The sequence below is a fragment of the Oreochromis aureus genome, linkage group 12, assembly GCF_013358895.1.
Source record: "Oreochromis aureus strain Israel breed Guangdong linkage group 12, ZZ_aureus, whole genome shotgun sequence".
Lineage (NCBI taxonomy): Eukaryota > Metazoa > Chordata > Actinopteri > Cichliformes > Cichlidae > Oreochromis > Oreochromis aureus.
The window spans coordinates 27,132,691-27,154,522 of record NC_052953.1 but is presented as its reverse complement, the minus strand read 5'-3'; the positions used below and the strand labels follow the sequence as shown (position 1 = coordinate 27,154,522).

General features: G+C 41.5%; 2 protein-coding genes across 8 annotated transcripts in view; both read right to left on the bottom strand.

Moving 5' to 3' along the window:
• lmx1bb (LIM homeobox transcription factor 1, beta b) overlaps window positions 1–1,389 on the bottom strand; it is a 51,246-nt gene extending 49,857 nt beyond the window's left edge. For both annotated transcript variants that reach the window (XM_039620286.1, XM_039620287.1), the window contains exon 1: window positions 1,238–1,389. The gene's annotated coding sequence lies outside the window, so the exon portion shown is untranslated. The remainder of the gene's footprint in view (window positions 1–1,237) is intronic.
• A 6,887-nt stretch (window positions 1,390–8,276) lies between these two features.
• The window catches only part of LOC116323479 (multivesicular body subunit 12B-like), a 33,422-nt gene continuing 19,866 nt past the window's right edge, over window positions 8,277–21,832 (bottom strand). For 5 of the 6 annotated variants that reach the window (XM_031743824.2, XM_039620271.1, XM_031743832.2 and 2 more), the window contains 3 exons: window positions 13,131–13,189; window positions 12,655–12,714; window positions 8,277–9,080 (listed from right to left, as the gene is read on the bottom strand). In XM_031743824.2, the coding sequence (XP_031599684.1) occupies window positions 9,039–9,080; window positions 12,655–12,714; window positions 13,131–13,189 (161 nt within the window). In that variant the 3' untranslated portion in view covers window positions 8,277–9,038. Of the gene's footprint in view, window positions 9,081–12,654; window positions 12,715–12,757; window positions 12,948–13,130; window positions 13,190–21,832 lie in introns of those variants that run through there. The other variant, XM_031743839.2, reaches the window with a different exon arrangement.

Genomic DNA, 21,832 nt, shown 5'->3' with positions numbered 1-21,832 from the left:
TGCAGCAGCGCGCGGTTTCTGAGCCTAGAGAGATTCAGAGAACTGGGGGAAGAAATGTGTCATATTCTTCTTTTGTCTTCCGTGGACCATTACTGTGGCTGCGACAGAGTTTCAGAGGGAGATCACTTTTTAAAACAAATGTATTTGTTTTTTTCTCCCCATCAAGTCAACGAACAGGCTGACCCTCGTGGATCAACAGGGAGGATTATTATAAAGGTTTGAGCGTCAATTTCCGATCAATCAGCAGTAAATTAATTTGGGATACTGAATGTTTTCTGCACTTCTTCGTTGGTTTCATGGGCTAAAGAAAAATCATGCAGCTATAATGTGATTTCAGACAGTGAACAGTCAGTGAACCACTGTAACAACAAACAGTGAGACAGCCCAGGGCCCCATCGGCCTGTGAGACCCGGGATATCGGACTACTAAATTTACCTCGCTTTTAAATATTTATTTATTTATTTATTTATTTTTATTTTACATGCCGTTTTTTAAATACTATCTTAAAATCTTTGGTGTAGTTACATAAATGTTACCATGCAGGATAACAAAGGAGTCATTTGAACTGTCTTTCTACCCACTCTGTGTCACATATTCCCGCTTTTCACTCCACATTGAACCACACGGCCTTTCTTATTTTATTGAGGCAGCCCCCGCCATCACCACCACCCCAAAAAAATGATAGCCCACTGCAGGATAATCCCAGCTCCCCGAGGATTAAGCCAAAGTATAATACAGCACTGTCAACTCATGGCTAGATTTGTTTATGTTATGATTTATTGAATTCTGCTTTTTCTTCTCTTCCTCCTCCACTGACAAATTTATTGAGTTCCTGACAAATGGCCTGACAGGCCCGTGTGGCAGCAAGCTGACATACAACTTTTTTTTCCCTTTTTTTTCTTCTTTTTTTTTTTTAAATCTACGGTAGAAATCTGTTTACCTGCTTTTAGGCTACATTTGCTATGACGCAGCGAGCAAATTAAAGCTGTAATCGAATTAAGCTAATATGTAAAAAATATAGTCCCACTTTCTAGTCACACGCTTATACCTGTAGCACTTCTAATGATATACTGGATGTATTTTTATGAACAGTAATTCAAAGTTGAGGTTATTACTATCTGTATTTGTCTACATTTCCTAAAATAGGAAGCAAATCTTGTGAAAAGTACGCTGCTAGCCAAAAAGCATCGTTTAAGAACGTTTTAATAAGTCGCCGTCATTTTTAAGGCGCACTTACACGCAGCGCTGTCGGTTTTCGTGACGGACCGGCTCATCTGATGACAGTGATCCACGATCAAGTCAGATTTATGCACCTGGTCTCCTGACGCAGTCCGGACACATATTAATTCACAGCTATAAGGCGACGTTGGAGAGAGAGCCACAATACACACTATCCCAATGACAACAGCACCCCCTGCTGGGCAAAACTAGCAAGTACAACAGTGGCTGCTCATCCACGGCAACGTTTTATCGTCTCTTAAAGGTACATTAACACGAGAACGCAAAAAAACAGGTTAATACACATTATTTATTTATGTACTGTAAATACACTACAGTAATAAAAGATAATGTGATGTAATGTTTTCTGTAAAACCAAGTGAGCACAGTGTTTTAATTTTACTTGTTACAGTGTTGCTAATTTTGTTATCACCGTGTCTGGCTTTCAGTGAAGTATATGTCAGTAATACATATAGTTTTGTTTTTGTTTGTTTTTTTAAACTTTATCTTTGTCCTACAAGTACTCCCACCATAAATACCTGTATACTTTATTTATTTATTTATTTATTATTTATTTATTTACTTATTTATTATGTGCGTCCAAAATGTTTAAAAAGTCCTTGCTTTAATTCTTACAAAGAAATTTAAATGTAAACAGTTCAATGTCTCTACTTCTAATAATATAATTACAATGTCTGATATTATTATTTCTGCATTTCTTTTATTTCTATCAATTTATATATATACGTATATATATTATATAATATCATCAATTTTTTTAAAAAAAATCTAAAATATATTATTCAGTTCAGCCTGAATAAAAACATATAACTTATAACTTATAACACATTACTATATAACTATAACAGCAAAGAAAGCCAGCTGGGTTTTTTTTTGTTTTAACAATAAATAGAAATTCTTTAACTATTTTACTACTTATATATTATAAATAAGTACTGAAAGCATGTTTCTCATTGTATTATTACATAATATTGTATTATTTGTGTTTTATGCATTACTTTTCAAATTTTGCCTCATCTTATACATTGTTTTGATAGAGCTTTTGTTTGTATTATTCAATCACAATTCACAAGACACAACAAAAAGCACGCACACCTTCTGTGTACTTTTACAGAAGTCAAGGACCTCTCACTTGCGAGTTAATGTTGCCCCAAACATTTAATTACCAAAGTATAAATGGCAATCTTTAGAGAATAATTTACTGAAAAATAAAGCAGAAATAAATTATTAGTAGGTTAAGAGTATAATAGGAGCATATAACTATATGTAATTAATTCATTAATTTACATGAAGTTATTGAATTATTTCCTCTAAAATTTCTGTGATCATTTTTTTCCTTTTTAAAATCTAATTACTATTTTTTTTTAACTTATTGTAATTTGGCTGTATTGATGCCAAAGTAAAGAAGAAAATAAACGTTTCCTTTCAACATCAATATAATTACTATCACTTGCACATCATAGATTCATAGTTTTTCTTCTTTTCTTTTACAAAAATGTAAATTGAATAAGGCCTCTTCTGCACTGGGTTGTGCAAAATAATAAAAAACAAATATCAAAATGTTTCATGAAAGCCTAATGATTACTTTTCATTTTCAAACGGATTACCTCCAAAACATTTTAAAAGGCTGGTCAAAGTTGGACCACAGATGGCAACAGATGAACATTATGAAGCCCAGCAATAACAACATCTTTCTATTCTGTGATGTGGGGATCTCCCTCTTCCCTTTCTGTTTAACTTCACACACAGGCGATGGCCAAAAAGTCTTCATGTGAGCCTAAGCTGTTGAGACACATGAGGAACAACTTACTGCATGGCAATTTCAAACTAAATTAAACCATGGTCTCCAAATGTCTCCATCTGACACACACACATGTATTTGTGACTTTCTCTGTTGATGAGTGCCTAAAGAATCTTAAGCCTTCGTCCAACGAGGGCCATTAAATTTCCCATGCAGAGGTGCAGAGTGTGTGCAGTACCAGAACAAAACAATGAGAACACTTTAAAAAAACACTTTAAAAGTTTGGCTTTAAAACATAAGCAACAGATGTTATATTGTCGTGGTGGAGCAGGATGCATGGTATTTGTTGTCACGTGGTTGTTTTCATCTTTATTGCAGAAGCGTCTCAGCCCGAGCAAGAACTGCAGCTCCTTTCATCGTGTTATTCAGTGGAATTGTCTCCGTAAAAATGTTTGGGCATGATTTTAGAATGTGTGCCATTAACAGCAACCATAGCCCTTCATGTGGAATATTAAAAAAAGTCTGTGTCTGTTAAATAAACTGCATGTGCTAGCAGACTTTGTGGCTAAACTAGGCTAAGACACTCTCTCGTGATAGAGACCTACATATGAATGGCTCTTTTTTTAATGGCAACAGTTAGAGAACTCCATCCATGTTTTACTGCATGAGCAACAATAGATACAAAGAAATGATACCTAAAATGTGAAAAAGAGCAATAGCAACAAAATATGCAGAAAATCTTCCAGGCGAGGCCAGCAGCCATAAAAAACTCCCTACAATCACACATCTGTATATGTGTGATTATTTCCCTGTCTCAATCAAACATGGTGGATGTGTTCAGTGTGCGCGCTTGTGTGTGTGTGTGTGTGTGTGCACGTGCACATGTATGATTGCGGGTGTGTCATTAATAGGCTGCACTTCAGAGAAAAAGGTAGAAATCCGCCAGATGTTTTGCAGCTGGGTGGATCTGGTAGTGAAGATCTAGACAGCATCTGTCACGGGCGAACATTTCTAATCTGTCTTGAACATTAGGCAGAGAGCACTAAAAACCCATCACTGCCTGCATGTGCGGCTCAGTTCACAACGTGTTCACCCGAGACTCTGAAGAGAAAGTTCAAATTAGATGAGGGCCAAACATATATTTATCAAGGCGAGTGGTAAAGGAGAAATTTTAACTACTACTTTTCCTGTATGGGTTATTATAAACTCCTCAACTAAATGCAGAGTGTGGCTGAAAAACTTTCAAAAAGCAAAACAGAGGCAAAATGAAGTTATTAGGGCAGAGTGCCTGAGGCTAAAGACCAGGGCTTTGAACTAGAGATCCAGCGGAGCTTAGTGAGGTCAAGATCTGTCAAACAGCAAGCACAACTAACTTCACCGTGCTCTTCTGGAAAGAGGATTGTGTCCAATAACTCCAGTTGTGCATTGTAAAAGCCATATATAAGTTTTTTCATTTTAAACTACAGTACACTTTGCAATTTGCAGTTTAACTTCATCCAGCCAATAAGGCTAAGACCTGTTACAGATAGACGCAGCCCTTTGTATTTTCGCTGAACTTTCTAGAAATACAGGTTATTAAATTTCCACAACACGGATGCTTTTAGCTGACATACTTGGTGTTTGGAACTGTGGGAATCACTCCAAGCTGACCTTGATGCTCTCTAGATATTTCCATTCCTGGGTTCATGTGCCTAGTTACCAGTTGGTCAACCTCGTGCCCTGTGAACTGACCCTGTCCTCCCTGCGAGGTTTGAAAGGAAAAGAAACCCAATCCTCCAGGGAGCGCTCCGACTAACAAGAAAACTGCTGGCCCGAATCTCTCAGAAGTGCTGTGTTTTCCCACTGGACCACTTTCAGCTTAATAAACATCTTAACTAGCCAGAGGTCCCGCGGGAGCTGCTGGGAAATCCTCTGGGCAGCCACAGAGCTCAGGAGCTGGCCTTTTATTGCATCCAGGTGGCTGTTAAAAAATGCTGGCTGGCCATAAATGTCCAATAAAATGCAAGTGGCACCTTCGAGGGTGGACAGGGTCAGTGCACCTGTCTGTGGATGAAAACTCCATCCACTTTGCCTTGTCCAATCAGTTAGATGTCGCATGTTGTGCCATCACAGCACCGGTGGTTTACTGAGTGAGAGTACTGGGCCCGGAGGGTAGAGGGGTGGGGGGGACACAGGCCCAGAGGTTTAACATTCCTTGTCGGAAAGGCAAACAGACGACCACAAAGAGATGCAAGCAACTGCAAGACGACTCAAAAGTGCTGCAAAGAGTGACCAAAAATTGCAGCAAACAGATACAAAACCAAGTGGAAAACAGACGCAAAAAGATGGATAATGATCAGAATCCCTTGCAATGTCTTCAGTCTCAAAACGACTACAAATGAGACCCAGTCAAAGCCAGTCAGGGTGCCTCGCCTCTATGCAGGATGAAGAGGCTGTACCGTGTTGGCCACGTGGCAAAAAACAGCACAAGTATGTTAAAATGAAGTGTTTCTTCTGTCACGATGAATTAAAACCATCATACTGCCACAATAATGCACAACGAACTGGTCAATTAGAGGGAAGCTCATTGAAATAGGGCCAGAGAACCGCCCGTTTGTGTCTACTTGACACGAACAGTGGCAGCAGCCTCCCTTCATCTGTCCAGTCTGGTCCTTGTCCAAAGGGAGACTTAATTGTCCCGGGGAGGTTTTGGAAAGCTCTGGACGGTGTATTGAGCCTTTGATCTGACTTGAAAAGAGCTAATTGATTTCTGTGTTACAGGCAGCGTTAGAGGAAAGGGAGGGGGGAGAGAAAAAAAGGATGCTTTCTGGTCATTTCACAACATGTGCCGAAATAACTGAGAGAAAAAAAAGAGAGAGAAAAGAGGCAGGGAGGGGGTGAAGAGAGAGATCACCTCACACCCGACTACACCCCTGCTCAATTACAATAATTTGACTCACATGGGCTGGCCGACCACGGCAGAGGGAGCGGCGAGGAGAGCTGCTCTGGGAGATCACTCACCTTGCCTCTAGCTGAGGTACGGAAAGACAGATTTGATGTGCGGCTTCCCTCTGAGTGCAGCTCGGGGGCTTGTTAAGGTGGCGGCACAGAGAAGACCACACGTCTAACCTCTTGCTTTCAGTCTCAGTGGGGCACTCTAAAACCTGATGATGTCACCATGGAACAAAGAAACAAGAGGCTGACAGAGGTAAGCAGTAAAAAAGTACAACCCGAGCGTCTTTATTTCTTAGATTACACTTACTCATTAATTTCCCTACATGCTTTTGCTGCCCATGAAGAAAAAGCAGAGGTTTTGGTTTTTGAATAATATCTGTGCTCACTGTTTGTTTTTAATCATAAAAGTATGAGGTCAGCAAACATAATGTGGAACTCTGCATCTTCTGGAAATGTGATTCGCTGCGTCACCTGCTTAAGATAGTCCACTTTGGGTCCATCTTGGTTCTGAGTGTGCTTTGACAGGCCTCCTGCCTTTACTGCTTCACCTCACTCAGGCTCTGGTCACCACAGCTCAGGGGGAAACAGAGCTGTCAGAGGCAGAGTGGCAGTCTAAGCCTGTCTTAACACAGCACCTCAAACCACCTCATAAATACAGGCTTCCTTTTCCAATTTCCAAGCGGCCCATCCAGCTCTGTCTACATGCTTGCACACTGCTCCATGTCATGCACCGGGGTGTGAGTTTAAAAATGACCATGGGACATCTGGTCGACTCACAGAGGGTGGGGCTTTGATGTGCTGCTCTGCAGCTCAGTTAAACTTTAGCTGAGCCAAATCCTCCAGGCAGTGCAAAGCTATTGACTGAGAAGCCTTAAGTAGGTCTGGTAGGTCAGAGATAACTAAGGAGTTCAGGTGCCTTGAAACAGATTTGTCACGTGTGAAAAGCTTAGAGACAGCAGCTCCTAACTACTGCACCTTCATCTAAAAACCAGTGCGGTCCAAAGGCAGGTTGTTTCATCATTTCTCATATCATGAAGCCGAGCAAAAGGAAGAGTGAAACCATGTGAGGCTGTTTTTTGATGGACAGCACTCTCGAGGCTGGTCTTTGCTCTGCCTTTGCCCATCTGGAGCTTTCAGCTACAAGACTTCTTTTACCGTGAAAGCAAAACTAGTGATAGGCTTCATCTAAACATGCACATCTGGCCTCCACGAGTAACATCTCACTCTGCCTGCTGTCCATCTCCAGAAACAAAACCTTGTAACACTGAGAAAAACAGAGAAAGTGCAGTTTCTGCAAATTAGGAGCTGCATGTTTCAAAGCTGGCAGTATTCAAAAGTTCTGTAATTCCCAGCACTTCTAATGAAAATCCTATTGTAAACAATGCAGTCTGAGGCGCTCTGCTGGACAAACTATGTGATGACAGCATTTCTAAATTAGCCATCAGCATGATGTTTTCTAGATTAAAGTTTTCAGACTTGCACATATCTGAAACTGGTTCCAGTTTTAATGACCGGTAGTTATAAACCCGTTAAAATAGCTCTACAGATGTCCTGGTCGAATAGCAGAAGGGTATAAATGAGACTGACTCTTAAACTACAGTACCCACGGTCATTCTAATCAATCAGTTTGCTTACCATAATAAGTCTTGTATAATAATGCTATGTGTCATTTTTTTAAATTAATAGTTAAAAATTAGTTAAAAAATAATATTATCACCAAATTTACTTTATATTAATAATATTTTTTCTAAACTTGGCAGGGGATTAATTATTATAAGCACTATTAATATCAAATTAATCAAATACTTCATTGTTCACATACATTAATTATCACCTTTGCTTGTACAGTGTAAGTGTGAATCTGAAAACGTACGGTATACTGTATATATGCACTTTACACACAGCAGGGGACGGGGCTGTCACTGCGCTTACATAAGTGTCACCTCTTCATGAAGAAAGCGGTCCTCTGTGCAGAGGAATCCTCTGAGCAGAGCGGTCAAAGCGAACGCTCACACGGGGACATCATCTGTCGTGTGCTATGCGGGACACCTCCAAATATCAAAAGTCTTCAGTAATTCTGAATGCAAAAGTTCACAATGCAGTATGATTAGCACTATAAGACTCTAATTACCAACAGCGACATGTATCTATTCACGACTTTCTGATACTAATTACCCCTGCACACATGTGAGAATGGATTCTTTTGCAATTTAATTAGCTGCTAATTACACATGAAGAAAGAGGAGACAAGTTATGTCTCAGTATTCAAGTGTAAATTCTGCTTCTAAATTTGACCTCTATGTGGCAGCAGGGTGTTGTTTAGTTTATAAAAAAAAAGAGAAACAAATAAGTTCATGCAGGTTTGTTTTTAATGCTTTGAATATTAAGAAAAAATTGTGCAAATAAATATTACAATATTTGAAAATCAGCTTTATAAAACCCTCATATTGATTTTCCTAACCAATTTCCTGTAGCAAACTGTAGCCGGGTGAATATATATGGCATCTGTAACTGTTCTCGGTGACTCAGTGGAGGAGTCACTGCTGACGTGGGTGGGCGCCTGGGGTAAGCGCTCCCGTGTCCCAAGGCTCTGCTCATTCTTGCAGCATGCTGCTCATGATAAACCTCTTGACGGAAAGATGCTTCTGCTGGGAAATGAACGTTAGACTGGCCTTTTCGTGTGTGATGAAGCTGCCTCTCTGTTCCACTCCGACTGCTACTTACTGTCAGCATGTACCCGTTACCCTGATGAGCAATATGTGAGTCACAGCTAACATACTTTTATGAATGAATCTATTCAGGAATACCAATTAGAAAAGATTAACTTTGAACGTGATGGGTGAAATAAGACAAAATGCAAATTTAGAAAGTAACCTTCATGAAAAATAAATTATTTTGTCAAATTTAATTGTGCACAGTTGTAGCAACTATTTAAAATATTCAAAGTATTGAATTATTTAAATACAATCCATCATCCCAGTATCTCCATAAGGGCTATTTTTTTTCCTTTTTTAAATTACGCAATGCAAAATTGTGGCGTAATTTGGTAGTTCATGATTGTTCTGAATAATCCCCTTTGTCCGTCTGTACTCTCTCGGTCGCTGAGACGAGGCTCGATGACAAGTTACAGAACAATGCTTCGCTCTGTGCTGAAGTTGTACTGAAACTGCAAAGAGAAGAAGAAGACAAAGAGGTACACACACTGTTCATAAACAGAATAAAAACATCACCAGCAATTACATCAAGCAGCAAATCCACCAAAAAATCAAATGTTACAGTCAAACATTTTCATAACTATAAACTAAAAAACAAACTGATTTAACATTAAAGAATAATTTGCTACTTTCTCAAAATAAAGACTGAGAAACTAAACAGAACCACTGCCCCCTTGTGGCTTGGCATGGACAAGGCTAGAAATAAAGTGAGAGCCTGAAACACTGTTGACTTCTGGGAAATGCTTCATTTTTTTGTTTTGTTTCAAAGATTTTATGCATGTTTATTATTTAAATTAGTGTATTCCAAAAAGATCAATATCCAGCTGAGTAGAATTAAAATTTTAGCGCAACAAACCTGTGATGTCATATTTAAAAAAATAGCACTGAATGTCAAAGACTGTTTTTGGCCTTGATATGGAAACGCTACAGACTGACATTAATGAATACCTCTGTGAAGGTGTGGTTTATAAATTTAAACGTTTTCATTCAGTCAGTATTCGGAGCCACTCAATCTCTGGCTTCGATTAACCATCATAAAAAAATGACTGCAGAGCTCCTGGAAGTGATGTGCACATGTTAAATTTGCAGTGGCTGTGGTGTGTGATCTAAAAAAAGTCAAAAACAACAACACTGTTGGCCCTAAATTATTAAACGACATCTCTGAAATACTGGAAGTTTTCATGATTTTTTTTGTGAGCGCTTTCTGGAAACTTTTGCACCAACAGCAGTGCCCACTCCACCAAGTTAGACAGCTGTTATTACTGCAACGCAGCACTAGGTGATGCTGTATGATCACTCAAATAAGTTTCTCCAACTGACTCCACTGAGCCACAATGGCTGAAATCGGCTTCTCCGGATTCAAAGCACCACCTTTCCTCATTTTCATCTACTTGAGGGGGGAATCTGCAACTTACCCAAAAGCTGTCACATATCACAAGCCCGTTATTTGCGAAAAGAAATTCTGCCCCCCCCCCCAACTTCACCGCCACCAACACCACACAAAAATCCAGTCTCTAACATCTGGCACAGTAAATAAATATTCCTGCGTGTACGTGTGTGAGTGTGGATGATGGATGGGGGAATGGGGTGTTATCAGGGAGAGCATGTATCAATGTCTGCCAGTTTTACACACAGGCTGACAGGACAGTGACACACTAGAACATGGGCGGCAGTCACCCAGACGAGCCGGGCTTCATTTCCTGTCCCTGCTCCACTGCCAAAAATATGTGACATGTTGTCTTCATTAATTCCACCTCTATTTGGAGCTCTCCCTCTCACATACCCCCTGTACACTACTGTCCTGCCATACATTCACATGGAAACGCACAGTCACGCAAACATAAGCAGGAAGAGAAGCACACACACACACACACACACCCAACTCCCCACAAGCACTGAAAACTAATCATACATAGGTGCTAATGAAAATCTTGTCATGTGTGGATACACACTTCTTTTCCACCCTAACGTACTCCCTCTGAAAATCATTAGCCAGCCGCCAACAACATTTTTCAGCAGAGCAAACTACATAAAGACGTCACTTTAAATCGCTTACTAATTAACACTTAAAAAGACACAAATTAGATATGCGTGGCTAAAAGCAATTATAATATCCGCAAGTTTTGCGAGTCATTTGGGAAATGAAAAGAATGCCTAATTGCTGGAACCAACATCATCTGAGACATGGCTTAAGTGATGCCTGTTAGGAAATGGTCTTATCTACAACTGTGGCTGTGATTACAACAGTTTTCCTCAATTACATGTGCATATGTAGAATTCTGGAAAGCGCATCTCTTCCATGAATCTATAATTTTAAAGGGATTTAAAAAGGAGGCAATTAGGTTCTGTGCAGAAAGCGCCTCCAGTTTCTGAATAAGGGAGGAAAAAAAAAGAGAAGGAGCCCTACAGTGAGGCACGGACAGTGACCTCTTCTGGACAAGAGAAGAAGAAATCTACTTCCAGCTGAGGGACATTTAGATCCAAAACAGCTGCCTTTTTTTTTTGTCTTATTTTGTTTTATACAACCACGAATAAAGTTCTGCTTCTTTAGCAGCCTGGAGAAAAGAAAGACAAGAAAAGAAAAGAAAACACGGTGGATATTAAATTAATAATGTAGCACAGACCCAGAAAAAAAAAGGAGAAAATTTACAGACAGGATGTTTTCCAGCGTGTTTGCGAGAATATCACAGACTACGTTTCCACCCCCCACCCCCTCCTTTGTCCCGCAGATATCATTGTGGGGTAATAATAAGAGGAGAGAAGTAAAAATAACACAATGGTGAGGGATGTTTCCACTTGGAAACTAATTATCAAGCTAAGCTGTGACTTCATCCTCATCAGCCTGGCCCCACCATTAATCTTGTGCTGTCGTCCACTTCACTAAATCTTGTGTGTTACACTATCTCACATTTACTTCATCAGCTCCAGCGCGGCTGTAATTAATGATTTCTCATGCCCTTCCCTTCTCTTCCCCAGCTCAGCTCACCATGTGTCCTCCTGCTAATCACACTCTTGGAGAAGAAAGGAAGGAGGAGGAGGAGAGGAGGAAGGATGAGAAGAGGAGAGAGGAAGAAGGGGGGGAAAAAAAAAGAACATATAGGATGAGCAGTCAGGCTGTCTCCAACCCGGACACACACACACACACACACACACACACTCACATACACATATATGTACATGCCATTAATACCTGTGCTGACAATGAGCTTCATTCAGATGACCATATGACAAGATGGCGACTCTGTGTGATTTGGATAGTATATGACAGAAGACAGAGGCAGAGTGCAGAACAGACACCCGGTTTGATGAGGGAGTGTTTGCTCTGTAACACATCTCAAACCCAACAGCACCTGTTCTTTTACAGTGGTCTGTCACTTCCTGGCAGTTCTGATACCGAGATACCGTGCTAATGAGAGAGAAGGGGGGTTGTCACTCTCTTTAAAGCACACGCACACACACCTACACACATTCGCACGCGCACGCTCGCTCACACAAAGACATAGCGGCTCTCTTTCTCTTTGCCATCACAAACACATGAGCTCCAAAGAAGGAGCTGCTGCACACAGCTGATCTGCTTCATACGAATGCCTGTAGGCTACAGTGTTTCATCAGAAATGCGGAGGGCTTTGTGGCGCTTTCTATTCACTCGGCGTGATCTCTTAACTTTTTTTTTTTTTTTAACTACAAAGCTGATTGGAAACTTAAAAAGTTTAACACGCGGGATGTGACCGGAAAAAGGCTCCTTGAGATGTACGGCGCTGCTTGCGAGATTCTAGATTGAGCTGTGTGAGAGGTGGGGGGGGGGGAGCAGAATTGGGGGAATATAAGTCAAGTGTTTTGGAACAGGATACGAAGCTTTTAAGAAAGAATGGCTGCCTAGCTTGGCCGTGCTTTTATTCAATTGGGGCTTAGTGGAGCCAACAGGGCCTCGCTGTCTCAGACACTTAATTACAACCCCAAGACCGTTTGCTTTGCATTCTGGGCCAGCGGCGTCAGCGGCAGCCGAGCATTGCAGCCTCTACTCACTTCCTCCTCGATGTCTGCCAGGGATTTGATCGTAATGCCCATTAAATTGACTTGCTGCATCTGAAATCAAAAGCAGGGGAGAGGAGGAGGGAGAAGGAGAAGGGGGAAGAAAAAAAAAAACACACACAAGAAACATGGCGGTTAGGCTCATGGCTAAGTAAGCATGCTTAAAATCTTTAATCCTCTCCCTCTCTGTGTCAATACAAACGGGGCTATAGTGACAACCACCGCCAGCCAGCCAAATGGACTGCATTGAGCCAGCTCTGCCTGACTGCACGCATTCATCACTCAGTCTGGAGGAAAGGAAAAGGAAAGAATAGGGAGAAAAAAAGGCAAAGAAAGGAAGAAAAGGACAGAACTAGTGTTCACCTGAAGAGAGTTTGTAGGAAAAATCATCGGCACATTCATAAGAAATCATTTTGCAGTTTGTCACTAGAGCCACGAAACCTTTTGATTTATTTATTTGGTTTTTTTACCTCTTTGGGGATTTTTTGCGAAAACTTCTCAGAGACCACAAAGGGCACATCATCCAAAGCTGGAAAAAAACAAAAAACAAAGTTGAAGTCTGACTTTTACACATAAACATATTACTCCTTATTCTTGATCCCAAGTATCTCCACGAGACTAAACGTGGGATTATAAAAACAGCAAAGCTATCAACATCCCCAGCCACCCTGACACCTCCCTTCCTTCCGTCTACGGAGAGAAGATGAAAGGCTTTTTTTTTAATTCTTCGCTGTATTTGAGCACCTCCACTCTCTCTCCTCCAACCCAGCCCTTTCCCAGCCCTCTTCCAGTTTAATTACTCTTGATTATTCCCGATTCCGTCTTGTCTGAGAGATGTTCACCTCCGAAACAAAGACACACTCACACTAGGCACAGAAAAGCAGAAAGAAGAGAGACAAAACATTCACCAGATATCAAATTTGCATGAAAATAAGCCGCACTGTTCAGCTGGCAAAAAAAGTGGATTGAAATGAGGACTTGCCAAGAGCGTGGTGGTATAATTAGCATTTGACCAAACAAACGAGCTTCAACAGAGCTATAATTAAGCAGGCCTGTAATTAAGTGTATGCCCTTTATCATAATGATCGTGGTTAAAATGGTGTGATGGCTGCCAGTTGATTATTAATGGTGTAACCCCGTCCTGCATGCATCCTGCACTGGAATCAAGGTGTCACGACTGTCAGGCTAGAGAGCAGCCCTTTGTTTATAAAATACATTAGGGCCCAAATTAACACAGGGTGACAAGAGACACAAAGCCTCTCGTTTCCAGACTGAAGGGAAAACTGCAGCTGCTCGGCTTCATTAGAAAACTCCCAAATCTGGAGGCACAAAACTTGCTGCAGTCGACTTCAACGCGAGCCCCAAATATCAGGAGGCCGAGCTTCCAACTGGTGTTCTTTCACCCGCAGTCCATCAGGCGCTGGCACAGGAAACGGAACTCATAAACGTAAGCCAGAGCTGTTCATGAGTCATCGTTTTGGGGGTGGAAGGGTTGGGGGGGCTGAAACTCCTTTTGGCCTTTTCCTGTTCACACAGCAATATCTGAAAATTATGAAATTCTAAAATATCCCTCACTTTGACACTTATGCGAGTTGCTTTCCCTTTCTTTTTCTTTTTCTCGGTTATTACACAGATCCACGGTTTGGCACTTTCCGCACAAGTGCAGCACAATGTGATCTTTGTAATCAAAGCGTGACCCTCACCCTGCGTGACCGCAGGAAAGCTCGCTCACTTCCTCGGATTCCAATCATCTCCCGTAGTAAAAAGTGCAGCAGTAGCAAGACTCTGCGACCGTGATAGCCGTTTTGTACTTAAACACAGCGGCGTTTTTCCCTGTGCTGCTGTTCTCCATGAGCCCCTGTTTCCCCTGCCTATCCCAGCCCAGGGCGCTCCTGCTGATTCCAACTCTCTCTCGGGTAAATAAAGGTAAAAGAGTTCTGTGTACATAATTGCAGAAATAACAGACTAATTTGGAATTGTTACACTAATTAGCATTTAACAAAGCTAGCACTTCTGTGGTACAGTTAACACATGATTCCTGAAGGAGACACAAACACAGTCTTAAGGCGTCACAAGCCTTTGTTGAAAAATGTCATTTGAGTCCATATATGATATAAATTTGAGCTGATTGACACTAGATGAAGAGTTCATGCATTATCAGAATGATTGCATTTCAGGAAAGTCGGTGGATCACCAAAGTTATTCCTCCTCTGTGCACCACCATTCAATTTTCTGGTAACAAATCCAATATTTAGAATAGTTCAGACTGGTTCAAAATCAAGAGACATTACTATCAAGCAAGCGATGTCACAAGTAGGTTTTATAGGTGCTAGGAGCAAAGACACATTGAGCCCGATCTCATCTCCCTGCAGCGGTTTTGAATGCGTTGCTATTTGAAGCAGAGAGGGCAACTGGGTAGGCATGATGGCTTGTTCAAGCTCGGGACTACAAGTGAATAAACATGCACTCTGTTGCTGGGAGTACCAACGCCAGGCACAAGTAGGCAGGGAGAATACATCTGAATCAATAGCCAGCAATGGGAAGCGGAGATTGTAGCTGCTGATGGATCTGCGTGGCACAGACAGATGAATGGACAGTGCTGAAGGCCAGAGAGTTTCTTTATTGCTCAAGGATTACATTTAAAACCAGATCCCACTTTGTATTCCTCCCCCATCTATACCAGAAAGGCTATCTTACATCCAGACAAATGGAAAAGCACGGGTGGTGACTTGGTGGTAAGGAATGGATGCTGTACTGAGGAGAAATCTGAAGGTGCAAAGGGCAAAAATAATGTAAATCCAATCTTCTGAGCAGGAATCCCAGTATGAAGCATGTTCTAGCTGCTTAAATGGCCCCGCTACACTCCATTAACTCATGAGTGCATTGCAGTGCGGGGAACTGGGCAGTTATTTGGCATTTGGAGCCTGTGAGTATATTCAGCACAAAAACATCTGGAAGGAATTTTGGCATAGCGTCTAAGATGATGATGGTGATGATGATGATGATGATGATGGTGGCAGTGAACACAGAGGTGGTGTTAAGTAAGGAGGACCCTGCGGATTGAGTGATTGTAGTGTAAAGAACGAAGTCAGCACAGGCCCCGTGTGGATCATCGCCTTATTAATGGCTCCGTCAGGTGCGATGAGCAATGGCTGCATTGTCATCTCCAGCCCCTGGGCACAGATGAATGGCTGTTTCAGGGCGGGAAGGGCTCCCTCGTACGCTGGGCTGAGCACTAATCCCTCACTCTTCCATTGTTGGATGCACTGTCACCCAGGATTTCAGCAGCGCCATACATTGCATTTCCAGGGCTCTAACAAACATGGCCGCGTGCAACGCAAGCGGCGGCATACCCACAGACACACACACACACGAACACATAAACCACACCGAGTTGTGCTCCGACACTGACTGATGGAAAAATATGCGTGGGTGATCGAGCATACCCCATATTACCTGAACCACAACTCGAGAGTCGCACTTTAGGAATGTTGATGAACTTTTATTTTACACTTCACTAATTCAGCAGAATTGCATTGATCTCTGTCTAGTATGATTACTTGGGTGAATCTGTCTCGCAGCTGAATTGGAGAGGGGGTGGGGGTGGGGAGTCGGAATCAGGGCGATTATGCGAAAAGTGCAAATGAACGTCTTTTACAAGTTTTTACTCGTGATTGAGCTGCCATCTATTGTTTTGTGTCACAAAATAATCTGAACATAGAAATAATAATTTAAAAAAAAAGGTTAAAGCTTCATCTGGAGGCTGCTGCATTTCATATGCCAAACAATTGGATGCTGCTTTTTTCCCTGTGTAGCCAGAGCTAGACATGGCACTGCCTCCCCTGTCGGTGCGACTCTCAATTTGAGTTGGATTCTTTATGCAGACCATGGAAATGCTATTCCAGCTGCTGCAGACCCTGCTCTCTGTCACCTCTGCAGATAATGGTGAGTAGATGAACAGAGAGCTGGAGGAGGACCCCCTATGCCCACTCACAGCCCTTAGCCTGAGTCTGACATGAGAAATAGTGCCCAGGCCTGACAGCATCTCGGAGACATATTGTAGTTTATTTTGTCGCCCGGGCATGCCATCTGTGCCATTCCAATAGAGGGTGTGTGTTCAGGCTGCTGCAAGAGAGAGGGCGCGAGGCTCTGGGTCCCTCAGTAGCTCTGCAGCCACGGCAGGTCATTAGTCAAATTGCCTAATGAGAGAGAATACAAATGGCCCCCTACCCTGACAGGAGGAATTTTGGAGGTGTCAGAGCTCCTGACCCGTGCTATGAGAACAGATGATAGCGAGTTGCTATTTTCAGATTCTTTTAATGACTATGGCTCTATGAAACCCATTCTTTTTCTTTTATCTTTTTTTTTTTCCTCCTACTTTTTCAAACCCTCTAGACAGATGAGTGAAAAAAAACTTTGCAATAGCGGAAATGTAACTTTTTAAATTATTAAAATGTTTACCGGGGAGTCGATTAACATTCTAAAAAAGAGCGTAAAACGCTGATATTAAAATAGATCCCGCGCTGAAGTGATGTTGAGGGTTTCTGATAATCTATTTTTATTTTCTTTCTGCCGGCTGTGTGCAGTTTGTTTCCGCAGCGGTCTCACGGCAGCAGTGTGTGCGAGCTTCTCTCGCAATTCTCCCGACAGTCAGTCAGTTAGTTTATACTAAAATATTAATTTCATTTCGTCCTAACGCTTAAAAACGTAAACAAGCTTAAAAGGTTTCTGAAGCGCTAAGAGTGCGCCGCATAAGATCCAGTGGATGAATGCATTTATAGTTGCATGCTACAGGCTGGGGCTGCTACAGAGTTCAGGAATCGTGGAAGGAAAGCGTCGAGGGAGTGGAGAGAAACTGCACCATTTTATAAAAACTCACTCTTTGTCCACTCGACTGCTTATTTTGATCTTTAATCCCTTAAATTAAGTAAAACATTTACTTTCCTAACATATGCAGTGTATAAATAGAATGAGATATGAAATTGGTTTTATAGTCAAACTGTAAGCAGAGCTGCAGCTGAGATTTTCGTGACAAGTACCAAAAAGTAACGAGACAGACTGCCAAAACTAGCAACAGACTCAAATGGAGTCTGAACAAACTGCTTTATTGTTGAATTCACCAGTGTTAAAATTTTGCTCTTTGTTACCAGAGGGGTGCAAAACGACATGCTTATGTAGAATGACCCACTTATTTTTCCATCTGTGACAAGCAGTCCTTGAAATCTGGTTGTGGGTAGGGAGCCAGCCGACAGCCTCAGTCGGGCGCTGGTCCATCAGTCTTCCAGAAAGTGGGCAGAGCCAGCAACACTTACGGTGCTTTGGCCACAAACACCGCTGCATAACGCAGAACGCTCTGAGGGGGTGCGTACATGTGTGATAACTTCTCGAGACCCAGCCTGTATATGTAGCACAGGCTATTTAGCGTGAAGCACCGAGGCTGTTCGGTCACTTGGTTTAAAATCTGTTTTAGTCATTCCTCTAAAGCACTTAATGCTAGAGAAGTACAGAGAGAACCCTCCTTGCTGGCTGGGCTGAACTCTCATGAAATTAAATGGACAATCAGATTTTAATCAGCAGCACAGTGTGTTTTAAGACACTGCCATGGCATTGGCATTGATCCCTAGCTGTGGCTGCTGGTAAATGTGCAGCAGAATGTGTGTATAAATGGGGTACGCCTCTCTGGACAAGTGTAAAAGCTGGCAGAGGGCTGACAGTAAATTGCATGTGCCGGATGGGACACAGCAGAAGGCACAATTACACAAATCCCCTCTTAATTAGCGGTTCTGTGGGCAAACTAACCCGTAATGATGCGAGGGATGTGGTGAGCCCCAGAAATCCTAACAAGAAACACTCACCAGCACTGGAGACTTGGTCATATGGCCCCAGCTCCCCTGAAGTATCGACTGACGCGTGATCTGTTTTGATCAGTGCAGCTGCAGGAGATGATTCCCATGTAGCCCTGCTCCTCCACAACCCCCTAGCCCTTGCTGAGCTACTTGCCCTCTGGACTGTGGGTAAAGCAGCAGGCCCTATGTGGTTGTGGGTGGCATTATTAAGTTCTCCATGCTCACAGTACCAAGCAATGTAAAGTGGCATCTCACACAGTGAGTAATGAACTGTGCCAGAGCGGAAGCAGGAGGGATGACAGCCAAAGAGGCCTCCTTGGCAGCCACTAACCTGGGCATCCACCAATTTATCATCCCCTAGAACCAATCCACCAATGCTGCACTGCCATTTGTCATTAATTATGCTAATAAGGACACCATTACTCTCCTGATGAAACAGGAGACTGTTATTAGTATAATGCATTTACAGTCTGATACATATTCACTTGCTTATTACTTTTACAGTGTGGGGATGAGTGGACTTTGAAAGGAGATATTTTGCAGCACCTAAATAAAAGTGCTGTTACGTTTGAGCCTGGAACTTCTCTGTACACGCTAATGGACTATTGCAAAACGACAAGCCAGCCGTTTCATAATAATGCAATATTCCCTGCGCCTCAACGAAAAAAATGGCCCCATCTATGCAAGCACACGGATGTGTTTGAACTTTTTCACAGCAGACTTTCATGGTTTTAAGCAAACCAGTGTGAGCAGAGTCATTTAATATAGCTTCTGGGAACCCCAGATGCCCTTTTCCAAAACGACTTCATTCCCAGAATCTCATTGTGCTTTCTAAATCACACCACAGTATGTATTAGAAGATCATTAATTACAAACTTAACAAGTCAGCAGCGCCATTAAAAGATCTTTAAGGCATATTTGACCATAAATCTCCTTAAACTATATTTAATGACTGGATTTTTGTGAAATATTTTTTATCAAGTTCTAATTAGATGTGTGATAACAAACCCTGCTGTACATGGGGCAAATGAGGGAGCCGTGACAGGCCCATCCATTGAGCCTGTCCACGTCTGGACACTGAAACTAATGGAGCACTGCTTCTATCTCAGGGATGGATAGAAAGCAATGAGGGATGAGACTCTAGAGTCCAGTCTGGCCTGCAAATGCAAAGCCATTTAAAGTCTCTTATTTGACTGTAATAAAGGTCCAAAAAATGCCCGAGGGCCTCAAGGCTGGAGTCAAAAATTCCATTAGGATTTATACAGGATTGATCCTCAAATACTTAATGGCACCGTCGCACGAGGATCAATCATGTTTGGCTACTAAACCTGGATCGTCTAATTGAATAAAAGTGACTGAATGGCGTGAAAGCCTTTAATCCAGATGTGCTTTCTGACACTGAGTCGTACTCCACAACGGCTGACTATATCTACAACTGGAAATACTTGTTGTGCCTATCGTTTTTTAAACAATAGAAACTGACACATTCTGGAATAATGCGAAAAATGTGAAAACAACAAGATCTACATAACAAACTATATTCTAAATAGGAAGCAAAGCTTGAGATGTGAAGAGAAAGCAACCTTTTTTGCATTTCAAGAGATTTGGATTAAATTTTCTTTTTAACACAAAACACATTATTTATTGCTATTATATTTCAGCACAGCATTTGCACCATAGCATTTTGTGCCAGTGCTTTGCTTCACTCGTGCAGTATCCACCCAAGACATGCTGCCATGTCAATATGGAAAACGTACATATAGGTTAAGATGAGCACAGAAACACTAAACTATATGCCATTCATTTATTATGAGGTAATCAGGTGCTTCTTTGTATCAAGACTTGCTAGCAGTAGTTTGAGAATGTCTGTACAGGCATTAGATGTAAATACTACAGTTCTCCCTGTGAACTTTCCCTCTCTCTCTGTATATGTTTCGCCTTTTGCTGACCAGGGGAATTAAGAAGCAAAACGTGGGTTTTAAGAGCGTTCCTTTCATGTCTTGATGCAAGCTTTGGCATTACTTCAGACATCAAGATCGGTTTCATAGAAATCCCATTCCATCTAAAGTAAAAGCTCGGCAGTAAATCTGCCCATACCTCCCCCATAACACTTCCATAAATGATTCATTCAGCTCAGTTTAGCTGATGCAAAACAGAATGTTAGTGAGTTGTGGATGGAGCCCGAGCTGCAAGTGGAGGACAAACCCAGCTGCTTAGCAATTTCATCAATCTTTGGAGAGAGAAAGAGGAGAGAAAGGAGAAAGAAGCGAACGCTGTACACTAATAATAACTTTTGTGTCACTATCCAGAGGTCGTGTTTTTTAATCCCTCAGCCTAAAGAATTGTGTTATTCTAAAATATAACCCCAGCGGTGCAGAAGCAGTTGAGATCCATCATGGTTTGAGATAAGAGCCGGCTGATCTCCTCCCTCTGCACAGCCTCGCCCAGAACTACACAGGGAGATAAGATGGAACTTTTGTTTGAAACCTGATGAGAACCCTCTTAATGAAAGTGCTGCGCCAAAAATAATCTTTTTTCTCCATGTTAGTCAATCAAGAAATAGTGTAGTTGGTAGGGGGGGAAAAGGAGAAAGAAAGTAATTTTGCATAATCAGTGAGCACCATCTGGAACAATTAACCAAATTCCACAGAACTCAGAGGATCAGTCATATTGGCTTATTAAAGATCCAGAATTATACAAGTAATAAATCCATGGAAAAACGAAGCGTACCCCTGCCTGTCACGACTATTTTAACTTCAAATACAGTGGAATACTTGATAAGGCTGAAAAGAGGAGATTAATATATGCAAATTATGTCGAGCATTTAAAAGCCCCCCAACAACTGTCTCGTTTTTTTTTTCTTCTTCTTTTTTTTCTGTCTCTTATTACAGGGCTTTATGTTTTATTCATACACCAACTCACCTGTCATTTCATAAGCTATAATATTATGAGGGTATTATTAAACAGCATAAAGTGGAGCTTTAATTGGAAAGCTCCATTGCATTTTCCAATTATTTGCAGCAAATTAAAAGCAGATGCACATAGTTTAATAAGAATTCTAATATTGTTTCCTGAAAATCAAAAATCACTGTCATCCTGCCAAGATATTTTGCAAACCCAAGTTAATTTTCAGCTCCCTATTTTTTTTCTCCCCCTCATCCTCCTCCTCCTCTGAAGGATGAACCTTCTCGTGTATGTTAATTGAAGTTCCCCTAATGGATAGGGAAATAATTGCTCTCCATATTATGTTAGATCAGGGCCAATGTCAGTATTTATTTTTGATTAATGCTATAGATATGTAAATGTATTACTTTTTATTACATTTA